The sequence below is a fragment of the Paramormyrops kingsleyae genome, chromosome 11, assembly GCF_048594095.1.
Source record: "Paramormyrops kingsleyae isolate MSU_618 chromosome 11, PKINGS_0.4, whole genome shotgun sequence".
Lineage (NCBI taxonomy): Eukaryota > Metazoa > Chordata > Actinopteri > Osteoglossiformes > Mormyridae > Paramormyrops > Paramormyrops kingsleyae.
Window position 1 is genome coordinate 8,145,044 of NC_132807.1, and position 16,357 is coordinate 8,161,400.

The 16,357-nt window shown below is 46.4% G+C and overlaps 1 protein-coding gene across 1 annotated transcript in view; it reads right to left on the reverse strand.

Moving 5' to 3' along the window:
- Window positions 1–1,150: 1,150 nt before the first annotated feature.
- prtga (protogenin homolog a (Gallus gallus)) overlaps window positions 1,151–16,357 on the reverse strand; it is a 32,303-nt gene continuing 17,096 nt past the window's right edge. The window contains exons 9-19 of the mRNA XM_023813827.2: window positions 15,547–15,852; window positions 12,802–12,990; window positions 7,413–7,508; window positions 6,722–6,908; window positions 6,496–6,623; window positions 6,210–6,380; window positions 4,546–4,728; window positions 4,302–4,425; window positions 3,968–4,106; window positions 3,766–3,879; window positions 1,151–1,561 (exon numbers count right to left, since the gene is read on the reverse strand). Of these exons, the coding sequence (XP_023669595.2) occupies window positions 1,181–1,561; window positions 3,766–3,879; window positions 3,968–4,106; window positions 4,302–4,425; window positions 4,546–4,728; window positions 6,210–6,380; window positions 6,496–6,623; window positions 6,722–6,908; window positions 7,413–7,508; window positions 12,802–12,990; window positions 15,547–15,852 (2,018 nt within the window). The 3' untranslated portion in view covers window positions 1,151–1,180. The remainder of the gene's footprint in view (window positions 1,562–3,765; window positions 3,880–3,967; window positions 4,107–4,301; window positions 4,426–4,545; window positions 4,729–6,209; window positions 6,381–6,495; window positions 6,624–6,721; window positions 6,909–7,412; window positions 7,509–12,801; window positions 12,991–15,546; window positions 15,853–16,357) is intronic.

Genomic DNA, 16,357 nt, shown 5'->3' on the forward strand with positions numbered 1-16,357 from the left:
ACTGAAAAAATACTGCAGCCAAGTCATCCTGAGGCCATGAACCATTACTGGTACTAAATTCTACAGACACATTTATATAGATCTATAGCAACTAAAACCCTACAACAAACTAAATGTAACAATATACCCTGTGAGTTAATCATGTGCCAACGAGCAACACGCGACTATTAAAACATACTAAACCTTGTTCCCTGAGTTAAGGAAAAGAACGCTGAAACAATGCCTTATAGGAGGTAGTATAAACAGAAATTGTAAGGTCAACAGCATTAATATAACATGAACAAACATTCAAATTATATGCCTAGGTTCTTCTGCAGACGAAATGTCGTCACATAATGCTTCATGAAACAGAAGCCAATGTATCTCCACATTGAAATGTCTATATGAATCATTGCATATGGCAAAAACAGTCATAAGGGGTTTTAACTCCACAAATGACTTTGCCCTGTATTAATTATTCAGAGACAAGTCTGCCACAGAGCAAAGAGAGCTGCCAATCCTCAAGACAATTAGTTATCTATGAGTACAATGTTCAGAAGTGCATACGGTAACTACAATTTTACAAGCAGCCATGTTGGTGCATACCAAGTGTCACTACGTGTTTTTTTCCCTAACTTTGGATGTCCTTGTATCTGTAGTGAAGGCAAGAAATCCCAGGCTTTAAGTAAAGTGCTGTTTCCTTACAATAACTTACTTCAGAACCAAAGACAGACAAACAGACTCTGACAAACACAAAGTATTGCTATAAGTTTGAACCTCTTGCTATGGAAATGAAATACCCAGTTTACATAATTCATGAAAGTAGTTAAATAATACATTTTTGGAGTTTACCGTGAGGCAAACTGAGGTAGATAATAAGCTAAGACTGGCCGGCCACCCCCTCAGCTCCAGTGATACACTCTCTTAAATATAAGTCAGAAATGTGACAGTCCCAGTTCACATTTTTGACAATCTTTGGAAACATTCACGGTGGGTGAGATTTTCTTGAACAGACACACATTTAAAATAAAGAATAATGCAAAAATAAAAAAAACACATTCACAAAAAAGACCCTGAATAAAATCTTGAGAAAAAACAACATTCTTCCATGGATCTTTCATTCCCGCTCTCCTGCTCACAGTCCTTCAGAGCAGTAGTGGGGTTAGGTGGGTTGGGGGGGGGGTCTGGGGTTTTCCAACCCCTATAGAGGGAGCGACTGGGGGGAATCAGGGGTCCTGCCTCGAGGAAGGTTGACGGCCTCCACAGAGCACCCCATCTCCACCACCAGGTGCGTCGGCTCCCCCCCGGAGGCCTGACCCTCCTCCATGTCTCCTCCAAGCTCCACACCCAAGGGCGACGGCTGAGAGCTCGAGGACAGGTTGGTCATCTCAGTTTCGTCGTGCGAGTAGCGCCCCGAGTCGCCCGTCTCGTGGCTTCCTTCGCTGTTTTGGGAGCCCTCGGTGTCCCGTGGGGATCTCAGAAGGACCTGGAGCGGGGATTCCGGGTGAGGTGAAGAGGGAGCCTCTTCATTGTACCTGAGGATAGTCATGCCTGGCTGATAGGAGCACATTCTCCTTTGGACCTAGATGAGGTACAAGACACCATAATTAGTAACGTCCAGAGTACGTCAATTGTGCAGACTGTAAGGTTCCAGCGCCCGCTGCAGTAAGCCTGAGGCACTTGGCCTGAAACTACAAACTACTGAGATGTCAGCCTTTGGGAAATTCTTTAAATTGAAAACTCGAAGCAGCCCAACAGCTACCTGCAGTGTTTGCGCTGCCATTGTTTCATAGGAGGCAGCAACAGGGCCTCGTGGAAGACAACAAGTAGTATAATTAGGTACTTGGAGAAACCACATAAAAGGAATACTGCAAAATGGCGAGGCTTATCAAACGAAGAACATAAGAAATTTACAAACGAGAGGGGGCCATTCGGCCCATCAAGCTCGTTTGGGGAGAACTTAACTAATAGCACATAGTTGTTAAAATCTTATCTAGCTCTGATTTAAAGGAACCCAGGGTTTTAGCTTCCGCTACACTAGCAGGAAGACTATTCCATACTCTAAGTACACGCTGTGTAAAGAAGTGCTTCCTCAAATTTGTTTTAAAATGTTCTCCCACTAATTTCCACTTATGGCCACGAGTTCTAGTATTTAAACTAATATTGAAATAGCCATTTGGCTGAACAGCATCCAGACCCGTTAGAATCTTATAGACCTGGATCATGTCCCCCCTTAGTCTCCTTTGCTCAAGGCTAAACAGATTCAGCTCAGCTAACCTCTCCTCATAAGACATTCCTCTAAGACCAGGAATCATTCTCGTAGCCCTCCGTTGCACCTTTTCTAAGGCAGCAATGTCCTTCTTAAGGTATGGTGACCAAACCTGCACACAATATTCTAGGTGGGGTCTTACCAAGGAATTATATAAATGTAACATCACCTCCCTTGACTTAAACTCCACACACCTAGAGATATAACCCAACATTCTACTGGCCTTTTTTATTGCTTCCCCACACTGGCGAGAGTGGGACATGGAAGCATCAACATACACAAATCAGCTACCTTTATTTCAGTGGAACCCATAAAATATCTGTACTTTACATTTCTGCTCCCTACATGGATTACCTTACATTTATCTGTGTTAAATTTCATCTGCCAAGTATCAGCCCAGTCACTAATTAAATCCAGATCCCGTTGTAGCCTCTCTGTTGCTAGATCAGTATCCGCTACACCACCCACCTTGGTGTCATCTGCAAATTTAACTAGTTTATTGTATGTATTGGTGTCAATATCATTAATGTAAATTAGGAACAATAGTGGTCCTACAATTGAACCCTGCAGTACCCCTCTATGAACGCAGGCCCACTGTGACATTGTGCCTCTAATAACTACTCGCTGCTTCCTGTCAGTTAACCAGTTTTCGATCCAAGCTGCCACAGTTCCTAAAATCCCAGCAGATTTGAGCTTTAGCAAGAGCCGTTTGTGGGGGACAACATCAAAGGCCTTCTGGAAATCTAAACAGATCACATCGTAGGCCTTTTTGTGATCAATTTCACTTGTAGCTTCCTCAAAGAACTTTAAGTAGATTCGTTAAACAGGACCTACCTCTCCTAAATCCATGTTGGCTATCCCTCAGAATGTTATTTGCATCCAGGTAATCTACCATTTTCACTTGGATTATAGCTTCCATTATTTTTCCAGTAATGCTAGTTAAACTGATTGGCCTATAGTTTGCTGGATTACTTCTATCCCCTTTTTTGAATAATGCAGACGCCTACTGTATCTGCATGAAATTTTACACATTTATTAAAAGACTGGATTGGATTCGACAAATATAAATACTGATCGGATCAGATTGGGGTACCAAAGAAGTGGGTTGGGACATCCCTCCATGATGGTTAAGATCATAGCCAAGAAGACCAAAAAGATCCAAAAGGTCCTGGTTCAAAGCCCCACAGTAAAGGTGCTTCCTTTGTGTGAGATTTGATTAAACGGACAACCTGAGCTTTTACTGTAACTAATGAATTTAAGAGGCGCACTCTAAATTTATCTTAGCCCATGACAGGGAAATGGGTGTTCGAAAACTCATAATTAGGTTTGACTGCTGGCTAAACACTAAGGGTGCTTTTCCACCGCACCAGGTTACATACTTATGGTACTTCAAGAAAGTACAAAAGTACGGCACTAAAAGGTGTTGGCTTCTCACTGGTATAAAAATGGATACCGGCGCCAAATGACATCACAACGCCCCCCCCCCCCCCCCCCCCCCCGCAGCCTTTCTGCCTTACCTGCTCTCTCCCGATGTTCAGCTTCCCCTCCATACCAAAGAACAGCCACTTCTTCTTACTTTGGCTTTTGGGGTTGACCGGGCCGGAACTATTGATTATTAGATCTGACCCACCCTAAAACACAACACAAAAGCTTGCATCTGTATGTGTTCATTTATGAAGCACATCCTAAACGTAACACTTTCACCCATCAACGCAGTACCTTTGCATCCATAAAATGTCTGCCTGTCACCGGAGTGGGGGCCTCGACGTTCTGCGCCTGCTGATCGTGGGCCAGAGGGGACGTCCCATGCTGAGCCTGATTGTTCCTTTGTCTAACTATCTTAGTAGCTGACGGGTTTCTGTGAAAAGCCAGAAGAAATAATTAGCAATAATTATAATAAATGGACAGGAAATTAAATTGGTTATATACAAATGACAATTGTTTTGTTTTTCTAGCTCTCCCAATCCTAAAATCTGTGCTAGAACATGTAAGTCTACATAACCTTCTGTGAACATAGACAAAACTCCTGTTTCTGCAAACACAGGTATCGTACCTTGCTTTGCCTCTATAGACAAGGATCAAGACACAAATGATGATGCAGGCCAGTGCGATAGACACTCCCACAATGATGCCAGTCATGGATTTCTCATCCAGCTGGTAGAAGCCATTGGAGAACTCTGCAAGTTTTAAGCATATGCAAAACCCATTAACAAGGCCAGTAAACATGACAGCCTAAGAGAGAACGGAATTCGGAAAACTGCAAACGTGAACATCGAGTGAGGAAACGCTGCCCGGACCTTCAGCTTCTGTTGAGCCGTCAAGGCGCTTCGAGTTGTAACCCAACGAGGAACCTCCAGGGAGCACCGGCAGCTCCACGGCGGTGGAAAAGGGTCCTTCTCCCATCTGATTAGACGCAGAAATTTTCACCAGGTAGATGTTCCCAGGCTCAAGATTCTCTAGCAGTGCCATGGTGGTACTCCCTGCAAGAAAGAACCATGTTTTCTAACCATGTTTGCTGGCAGTTTTTGGAGATCGTCAGCAAAAGGAGATAAATCAGTGTAGATGTACGCAGTGGCCAAAATTGTGGCAACACGTCCAATTTTTAGAGATTGCAGAACTTAATTCAACTGCTCCAGCGACTTCTTAGTTGTCCAATGTATGATATTTGTAACATTATTTGTTTATAAACATTACTGCCAATATTTGTGTAGTGATTTTTAAAGCGGTGCCAAAAATGCTGGGTGTTTACACAATTTTTGCCACTAGCGTATGCATGCAGTACACTAAAGAGCCGAGGTATGCAGCAGTGCTTCCTTAAAGTCCTGTCTATACAAGGGCTAATTTACCACTCGACTGTAAATGTAGATCATATACTGTCATTTGAATAAATTGTTTTAATAATTTGTAGTATGTTGACACTAATCAAAGAATTGTCATTTCCCTGTCATTTCTTTTCAGTGTTTTCGTGACAACAGAGTCTGGAGACCATACAGACTCGTTGGGAATTCCTCCTCGTTAAAAATCTTGTTGTGTGTGACCCCTGTCACTGATCAGTCATGTAGTGTGTAAACCTCGACTTCAAGTTTCACAATTGCAAGAGAACGACTGCCGTAGTGTGAACAGTACAGCGATCTCACGACTTTAAAAGTCATGCAGTGTGAACTTAGCATAACGGACAGCTATGTGTTTGGGACAAGACTCTAATGAGAGGTATGTTTAGTGGCCAAACATGGTTCCTGAATGTTTCCCCCTGGATCCTCCACTCCTTTTTCCCATGAACAAAAGTATTTATGATACACTGAGGAGGATGAAAAAAAATCCATAAAAACCTCAGGCATCTGAAGGGCCTGCAGGAGAAAACAGCCAAAGAACGAGCCACAAAAACGTCAAGTCCTGCTGCCGTTTGCCCACATAACACCACAGCAGTAACTGTCTGGGCATCAGTCATGATTTAGAGCGGATGGGGGCAGGGGGGTGAACGGCTTCATTTTTGAGCCTCCCCCCGGTGGCTAGACGCAAACAGTGCACGCATCGCATTTCCGGGAGCCATCTGCAATCGATTACACTTGAAGCTCTGAACCCACAGCACCCCTGTGGTTTGAGATGGGCAGGGGCTTGACCCCAACCCTCCTTGTTGTCTCCTGCCCATAAGGTCACCACTTCATCCATGACTTTAACTCGCTATATGTTCTGATAAAGCATGTGTCACACAGATCATTTTAAGTGGTTTTGAAAATAAAACATTCTGTCAAACGTGCTTCTATCTATTCATTGATAAAGCAACTTGGAGTCATTATCTAGTTCGAAACAGAAATCGGTATAGACCAATGATATACAAAGGGATTACAGGATGAAATGAGATATTGATTTCCAATGGAAACTGGGCCATGGATAAGAGCCAGGCCGTTATGGCTCCCTGGCATGAGGGTGGAGCCAAGCAGGTGGAGGCGTGGCTTCTCACCTTCCTTGTGAAGCACCTGCCATTCGCCGGCGACCCAGGCCTTGCGCGAGGCGTACAGGATGGTGTAACGCGTCACGACCACATTGCGCTCCTCCGGCAGCTTCCAGGACACCAGCGCCATGCCGTCTTCAATCAGGGTGGCCTTCAGCGCAGACGGAGGCTGGATGGGGACTGGAATGGAGAAGCATTGCACTCAGGAAGATGACTGGATGTTATGTTACCAAGGCAACCCTGATTGGGATAAACAGGATGGATGGATGGTAACAACAAAGCGTGTTTGGCTTACCACTAGGAAGAGTGGTTTGGTAAACAACAGGACTCCAGGGGCTAGAGAGCTGGTCAACATGCAGGCGTACAGCAAACTCGTACCGCGTGTTAGGCTCGAGGTCCGACACCTGCAGACTCTGATTGCCGCTGCATGAAAATGAAAGGAGCATTTTTGCACTGAAGAGCCTGCAGCCAATGGCGCAGAGGGGGCTTGGTGTGGGAGGGGCCAGACGCAGAGCACTCACGTCTGCAGGTACAGCACCAGCGATGCGTTCTGGAGGCCCACTGGATTGCAGCGCACGGTGTAGTTGACAGCCTGGGCCGTGGTGAAGGCGGGGCGGCCCCAGCGCAGGTGCACCGAGGTGGAGCTGTTGGTCTGGGCGTATATGTGGTGGGGGGGCGGCGGAGGGGGCACCAAGCGATCCCTCACCGCTGGTAGAGCATTAGAGCATGGCGTCAGCGCTCAGGTAAACGTGCATCAATAAAAGGACACTACACACAACGTACTCGACATCTGTCACTCAAAGTCAATACTAACAACATACATGCTGTCTAATTAGAATTTTCTAGTCATATAACATTGAAATTCCAATAAACCTATTTTTCAGAACCACAAGAACAATAAGAACATAAGAAATTTACAGACGAGAGGAGGCCATTTGGCCCATCAAGCTAGTTTGGGGAGAACTTAACTAATAGCTCAGAGTTGTTAAAGTCTTATCTAGCTCTGATTTAAATGAACCCAGGGTTCTTGCTTGCACTACACCAGCAGGAAGACTATTCCATACTCTGACTACACGCTGTGTAAAAAAGTGCTTTCTCAAATACATTTTAAAATGTTTTCCTGCTAATTTCCACCTATAGCCACGCGTTCTAGTATTTAGACTAATATTAAAGTAGCCAATTGGCTGAACAGCATCCACACTGTGAACTTACAGACACATCCGGGGGTGCTGACAGTCCGGTCCGCCTGGTAGCCTTCTCCCATGGAGCTGTGGGCCAGGAGCTTCACGTGGTACTTTCGCCTGGGGTCTGGACAGGAAGACGGAGACATCAGACTTCCATCAAACTAAACGTGGCGTTTCCCTGGGAACGCTGACCATGCCTCTCACGCTCTACTGCGATCGGTTGGGCGAATGAAAAGGCCGCTTCCGCCATAGTTAGGAAGACTGGAATGCTCCCCCAGGACCATCGTGGGGCACCAAATGAAGTGTGACCCCCCCCAGGCCCAGCCCATGTTTAAAGGCACAGCCTGACATACGGTGAGCTCCGGAGCACCGACACCTGGCCGGTGCCCCACCCCCCTTCACACTGCTCTGTCATGCAGCCTTTCCGTCAGACTGAAGGGGACGCCCGCCCTACCCCCTCGCACCCCCCCGTGAGGCCGTCCGTCTGCTGGCCAATGGCCGCCTCCCTTTCAGGGCCAGGGCAGTTGGGGTCACGCCAGGTCAACGGGGCCCGCTGAGAAAAATGGATGAGGTCCGCAGCATGGCCGGAGTCTCTGGCCTCAAAGACCCCACGAGAACAAAAGCAGCAGCAGCAGATGCTTTCCATCTCCTGCGGACAGCACCCCATTCAGCCCAGAATACCGCAGATATGTCAGAATGCCTGCTTTTGCCACGAAAAGCCATCTTAACATCTTCACAGACTTTACAGTCTTCTCTGTTGCTTTGGCGTTTCCGGTTCGGAACATTAATAACCCCCCCGAGACTGAGAATCCCCCTATTTTTAAAGAACACTAAAAGGCTGTTTAATCCCTTCAGGACTTCCCCAGAGTGACAGAATGATGGCCTCGCGCAAATGAGGTTCAGACGTTTGCCACTTCTGTAGTTTTTAATTATGGAATGGCAGATTACGGGCATCCTTGCATTTACGTGACTGTAGTTACCAAAAACTCATTTGCAAACCCAGTAGGCAATGTCCAGGGACTACAAAACATGACCACTAGGTGGTGCCCTCTGACACAACAGATCCAACACATGGCATCATCAGTGCTGAACATGTGGACCAAGTATGACGAAAACATAATTTTCACATCTTGATGTCTGATGACTACCGAAGAAAAATACTGAATGCAAAAAATGCAAAAGAATCTATTCTTAGATGTGCTCTACCCACTTTAAGCACAACTGACATAAAAAAAACATCACATCCATTTTCTCTTTAATCAGGATAATTATTTTTATCAGTATCTAGTTATAAATCAGTAAAGACACACTAACCACAGTACCCATCCTCTTAAAAGTTACCACAGCAGTTCATCCTTCTAGGCCTTGTGCAAGAAGAAAATCTAAACTTTTAATCTAAACTTTTAATGGTAAAAAAACAAGATCACATCTTTACTGAGAACCATTTCCTCTCTGCCTCTCATCACGAACACTTAAAAATCAAGCCTGGTTTTGTAAAAGTTTTTCCCATCTCTCCGAGGCTGAGAGCTGTGTGGAGGGGGTTGGGTGGCGGAGGGCGGTGGGGGCAGGGGGGTCGCAGGAGGTTTCAGCTGCTGGGATTCGAGGCCTGAGGAGCTTCATGGAGCCAGACTGAGGCCAGGAGGTCAGAGTCAGATAAAACTCAGAAAGAATCTGAGGTCAGGGGTGTGGAACACGAGCTTGGGGCTCCTCTCCTCCTTCCAGGATCTTCTCTTCCCCAAAATGAGCCGTTTGCACTGCTAAGGGCAAGGTAAAGTAATCAACTGGCCAGCCTAAATAACAGTATCCCACAATGCAACACAATCCAGCAAACGTTACCATTTGTCTGCATATTAATGAGACCTAGAACATTTAGCATTGCCCCAGACTGAAAAGCCATGTAGTCAAATAAGTCACAGGACAGAGATGTGGAGCGAGAATTCAGGGATTGCACCCTCCCCAAACGGAACAGGTCTGGGCTTCTTCTCATCTGGTCTCAGGAGTTACTTAATTTACATCCTCCATAAAAAAGCCACTCAATGGACGTTGGCCACATTGCTATTTCCCAATTTTGGACCTTGCTCTTGTCGGTGTCCTGATGGTCCCTGGGGCTTTTGTTCCGACTCGCTGTCCAGCTGAACACAGGATTGGCCAGGGACCCCCCACTCCCCCCCGCACCACCCCCCTCAGCCTAACTCCACAGCACAATGGCCTGCAGTAATTATGCACAACAGAGGCTAGCAGAAAGGTTGGGGGCTGACATCTGGGCCCTGACCTTTGACATGGAATCTGGGCAAGCTAAATCCTGCTCCATGAGAGGTTTGGCAGCAGTTGTGGGGGGAGCGGGAGGAGGGAGGGGGGTCAGGGAAAAGGAGTTAATGGGGGAAACACAAAGTTCCATAAAGGGGATCACAAATGAGGTGGACCGGAAGCAATAGTTCAGGCAGGAATTCCTGCTTTTAAGGGTGCGGATCAATACGCACCACTCAAAGTGCTGTAGAGTGTCGTCATTTTAAAAAGCCTCACTCTACGCGGCCAACTCGGAAACTCTGGATTCTTAGGACCAGCCACATGGCGACGTTTCAGACCAGGTACGGGGGTGATCCGAGGGCACTGCTGCAGACCTGAGAAGGGGACAGGACTCCCCGCGAGGATTCCTGTCTGCAAACAGCCATGCCTGCACTGATAGTCGTTCATGGTAAACATAAACAGAGGAATATGTGTATTATCCCAGTGCTATCCGAACTCACAAACCCCACTCACAGATAAGAGATTCTTTGGTTGTCGGGGGTAACAGCTCCGCTCACAGATAAAAGATTCTTTGGTTGTCGGGGGGTAACCGCTGCCTTATGCTACAGGACAAATTCATCAGTGCTTTTCGCCTTAAGTTAAACCAGACAGCAAAGCCTCAATATCACCCACAGCTACAAAACCACAGCCAAAGTATAATTTACGATATATATACCTCATTACTGTTCATCTTCTCTATTAACGGAAGAAAATATACAGCTCATCCTGCTTGGGAAAATCTTTTTTTATGTCTTACATAAATTAAACGGGCAGCTCTCACATGAAAAGAAAGTCTCAGGGCTTTTCAGGTCAGCTGATTTTTACAGCCCGCGTGTGGATTCGGTTTGGGCTGCACATCTCTTTCCTGCCCCACCAACAGGCTCCAGACTATAAGCAAGGGCTGAGAAGGGGCAATAAATGTTACCTCCCACCCAGAACAAAATATTACTAAAGAAGGAAAGCTGTTCACTAAGTGTTCCACTGCTCAAGTCTTACCCCACCACACAAAAACAGACATGTTTGGAACTTTTATGAAAATTAATGTTTTTTAAATCCCCACACAAATGTAGCTAATATCGATCTGCCCAGACAAAAAGAACAAATCGGCCTTGCTATCAATTTACAGACAGGTGAACCCACTATGAAAGTTACGGGCAAGAAAAAACCAGGCAGTGCTCCGCAGGACTGTAAGGCCTGGTGAAGTCACGGCTCAGAGAAAGCCCTGCTGTGCTTTACGCTGGTCCTTACTGGTCTCCCCAACCATTTGGCTTAAGGAACGACTGTGGGTGGAGCTTCTGTTTCCCATTGGTTCATTTCTGATAGAGCAGCAACCGTGTGATAACTGCCTGAAGTGGCCCCGATAACGGCTAAGGTGAAATATATCCAATAATAAGGCACTATATTAGAAAGCGCATTGAAAATATTTTTCCCCCACAAACTTGCCGTGTCACTTGCAGGGAGGACCTTAAGGGGACGGCTCTCCTGCCCTTCAGTTCACACCTCAGCCGCGCCTCCTGAACTCAACCCCCCCCCCCCCATCCAAAGAGGGACCAGGGAAACAGACATCAGAATGTAGGGAAAAGTGCCCAGATAATTGCTCACCATCTCCAAGCGATTACCCACAATGCATCAGACAGAACATGCATTAGAAAGCTGTGCTGAACAGTGCTAATAGGGCTCAGGCAAGATCTCATATGGTGTAAAGTACAGTAGGGAAAAAAGGATGAAGGAACTTCTCGGCTGTCATGGCCGAGGGGCGTCTCATTCCCCACCAATAAACTCTTTGTGCCACCCTGAGGTTCAGCACAATGAATGCCTTTGATGTCCAAATCTCTCCACTGCAGTCATAAAACACACCATAAATCTTCTTCACAATAACAGCCCCTCTTTTTGCTTCCAGTGGGAAGGCATACAATCCCCCCCCCCCCACCTAGCCACCTAGTTTATCAATCATGCATGACTTGGGCCATAAAACGGAAAACCAAACTGCAGAGGCCCGTTTGAGTAGCTTCAAATGTGTAACCGATACAAGCCAGTGAAGGCAAGATGTTTCTCAGACAGAAACCAAAGAAAAAAAGAGGAACAGCATATTGTAGAAAATGAAAAGGAGGCACCAACAACCATGTGTATGGGAGACATGTGTCAGGTCCCCTTGGAGAAAAATGTAGGCCACTTAGAGCTGAATCATTTATACTGACACCACATGACAGATTTGTCCCCATTCTGCATGTGCTGATATGCACTCCAAACTATGGCTTAAAACTTTGTCGCCCAGAAGGGAGAGTCCCTCCCTGTCAGCATGGTAACACTTACTGTATTTATGACGCTAATTTGTCCTCACCTCCACCATCCCAGCTCACGGAGGCTTTGATTCAAACGTCAGCTGCCGGCCACCTGGTTGACCTTCCCCAGCCACAGATGGTCAGTTGTCCACGCTGCCGGCGTGGGATTCCCTGCCCCCCTCCCGGAGCACAGAGAACCTCAGCCCTCTCCCTCCCCCACTGGCACCCCAAGTCCCGAGCAGGCTGTGTTCTCAGGAGCCGCACGATAGCACACAGCACTCTATGTGCCCATAGGGTCCAAGAATAATCTTACAGTGGTAAATAATCCAATGGCTTTGTCTCTTGCAGAATCATCACCTAGCATGGCACCAGTGGATTGGTCCACCACGAGAGCTAACCCTGAGCATGGTATCACCCAGGCCTTGGCAAAACCAAAGCATTGGTTAAAACCACTGTTCTAATGCTAGCAATTAACAAGGTGTACCATTAAAGTTCAGCAACTTAACCAGGATTCCACAGTCCATTACAGAGATCTTTACCGGCATACGGGCCGCACTGTAGCTGGAAATGCTTCTGATTCCTAATAAACACCTGAGCTTAAGGATTACACGTCAACCCCGCCATTCCAAGGTGTCCTTTCTGGGCTCCTTCCAACCTCGCCTCCTATCAGAGAAGACGTTCTCATCTCACACACGTCACTCAAGGCAGCCGACACAACACTCGGACACCAGCAGCAACTTCCTGTGTAGCACCAACAGGTCCTTTTCCTTGTGGGCTGCAGAAACATGCACCAATACCAGAACTGCAACTGGGAACGCCTATGAGGAAGCAAGTGGTCCGGAGACTGACCTAAGCCGCCGATGAGACGCTGTGTGTCGCTGCCCGGCAGCTGGATGGGGGCGCTCTCCGGCTGGCCCTCTTCATGGTAGAAGAGGCGGTAACCTTGGACCATGGCAGCGTTTCCTGGGGAGGGACGCCAGTGCACCACGATGGTCGTGCAGTTCAGGGGCTCCAGGTGGAGCTCTGGAGCCAGAGGCACTGTGGGTAAAACAAAGGAAAAACACACAAACACAAGCATAAGTCAGAAGTATGCACGACAACCACGGATTAAAGGTTAAACACTGGGCCGCTTGTAATGGGTCTTCTGTTTATTTACTCTGCTCCAGCTCACGCCATAAAGGGAGAGGAGGGCGTAATTCCATTAGTATCACCGCCTCACGACTCTCATTGGTATTTCATCAAAGCGACACGCAGAACTGATAAGACCCGAGTGTCGGGTGGCTTTTAAGCACCTGGTTTTGACGACCCATCGCATGATCTACAATTACAAATGCTCAGCACATTAATGGACGTGTTAAGAAATCACGCTTTCTGAATTTTTTTAGACACTATCAGATGACAGCACATATGCTATACATTTGCAAACGCGTGGCCAATGAAGGCGCACTGCAAATCCTGAAAACACATGCAGAACAAAAAACACTGCGAATCTGCTCACTGCATGATGGAAGTGAGCCACAGTGCAACAGAAGTTTCCAGGGGACGAGATGGACCATTAGGACTGGGTGGTATATCAAATGTTATGGTAGATCAATATATTTTCAAAACAAGATATAGGATGACACAATACCGTTTATATCGATGTACTTTTATCATGTGTTAAAATTAGGGCTCTATTAAAGATTATGAACCAATAGCATTCCTTCCTGGTTGCAAGTGATGTGAGTGCTGCAGTTGTGACACTGCACAGAATCCTGGAATTCACAGCTAAAATTAAACCATTCAGTCAGCATCTCAAGGGGATTTCGATGGAGACAATGAATCTTGTCAAACTGCTTACATGCAACAATATCATAATTTGCAATATTTGTTGAAGTATAATATCGTAAAATGAGGATCTTTCCAGATGTTAACCACACTTTGTCAGACTTCTTTTGGCGAAACATGTTTTGCATTTAGATGTTTATGAAAATCTTTCACCTTATGTTTTGATAGCAGTGCCATAAATGGAGAAAAAATAATCTGTTGGTGGACATAGTGGAGTGAAATGCTATGATGTCACTGCTGCTTTACTTAAGCCCTGCAACACAGATATGGGCAAAATTCTGCTTGTAATAAAGAAAATGTCTATACTGAACAGTTGTATATTTGTAAACAGGGAAGAAAGCCCTGTATCTGCATTTCATTTTGACCACACATTGTTTTAATACAGCTGTTATATCTCACATGTGGTTTTGATTAAGAACTGAACATTTAGCACACTGCATTAAAAATATCGTTTATCGCTATTCTGCCTAAAAATAACAAGATATGGTTTTTGGTCGTTGCAAATCGTACAGAGGACAGGAGGGACATGCAGCTTCCCAAGTTATGAAGTAAATGAGATACATGATATTTTTTTTTAGCTGCCTATGACTACATTTACATGCAATAACACGATTAAGGTGTTTACATTTGTTTTTAAAAACCCGATTACTGTGTTTACAAGAGTAGCTCGTTATTTGGGTCATTAAAAGACCGCAAAAAAGGAACCCCACAAACCCAATATCTAATGATGATCCGCATCTCAGCTCTTTAGTGACTGGCCAGCTTGCATTACCGGGTAAAAAGCGCGATTCAGCTGCATCGCATTCTGCTCAGTAGCTACAAACCGCGCAGGCCGTCCATTTCACCGGCACAGGCTCAAAAAAGTCAGGAAGACTTATTATTGCGGTCAACCAGCTCAAATAGGTGCTTTTTCACATTTTATTGCTGTGTATCAAATAAAAAAAATCAAATCAGAACAAGCTGCCTAATAAGAAATAATTAATTGTAACTGGGTTGAAAAAGCAGACTGCTGTAAGACGTACATGATCAGGAGAACGGGTCTGGAGCGCTGAGTAACCCTGAAAATGATGAAGAGCTCCATTGGCAAACAGTGACGAGTCCACAACCTGATCAAGCCAGAGTATTCAACCCACAATATTTCATCTCTGGATGAATAGTACTGGAATAAACTGGGTAATGAGTTCCATCAGACACTCTACCAAGCAGCCCACTACCTTTTAAGCCTTATTCTAGGATGGCAGGACATGGGATTAGGGAAAGAAACCATGCTTAGCAGTCTGGCAGAAAGACATGCAGAGACTTAGCGGGGCATTCAAACCACACTGAAATTCACCTTCACATAACAAGGGGCAGGCAGACAAGGGGCTCTTCTCTCTGCTCAACACCCCCTCACCACACACACACACACGTTGCAGGGACATCTTTGTGGGGGACCCTCCATACATTTCTATGGGCATAACCCTAATTCCACACACACAAACACCCCATAGGTTTAGGCCTCATATGGTGCTATTCTTCCCATCCAGAGGGCCAGATCTTTCTCTTTACAGCCCATGACTGACACCATTCCAACGACCCTGACAATGCAGGTCAAAGGTCAGAGAGTAACACACAAAAAGTCTTAACGGTACCATCAGCATTATCAAAGGGAGTTCTCATGGCAGCATCTGAAACACCGGGAGCAGACCTGGCCAAATTCAGGTCTGATGCTGCGAGGGACACGATGGGGTGATTTTTCTGACAATTCTGGGGCTTCGGCTCACAAACCTTTAGCGCTGGAGGCCCTGGGCGTCCGATGGGAGGTCCAGGTGGACTGCTCGCCCCAGCCGACCCGTGTGGCGGCCGCGATGCGCAGCAGGTAGATGGTGTCTGGTTGGAGGCCTTCCACGACATACTGGATGGCCTGGCCCGGCAGCTCCACGGAGACCACAGCGGCATCCGCGGCCGTGCGGTAGGAGAGCCGGTAGGCGGACACAAGGCCGCGGCTCAGCTTGGCCGTGAGGGGCTGCCAGGACACCTGTATGTCTGTGGGGCTGCGGCTGGTCAGGCTGAGCTCAGGTGCACGGAGGGGCACTGCAACAGACACACACACACAGACGGTCAGGTAGACCACCTCCACACCGCCGCCAGCGGACAAAACATGCAACGGCAGCCGATACGCAAACCTGAAAGCAACTTTCAAAAATGCATCAGGGACAGCGTGCAGATTATGAAAAACACGAGAGATACCTTCATCACCCACATAAACAGATCACTAACGTCTTAACTATGGTGTCGTCAAGTGACATAAAAACAAATACGTAAATTCAATTTAACAGTCTGCCTGGTTTTGTTACACAAAGCAGCCTTGTAAAAGGGAACTGTTCTCTGTGCTACGGCCCTGGTTAGCAGCCCTCTATAAAAACACCTCTGTTTGCAGACATAACATTTGGCCTCTTTCAGAAATTTTGCTACATTAAGGGGGAATTCTGTAGGCTTGACTCTGGGAAAGGTTATCGCATATTGCTCCAGGGCGCCGGGACCACTAACTTATTCATAATCCCTTAAGAGCCCACAACTACAAAAAGACCACCGGTAG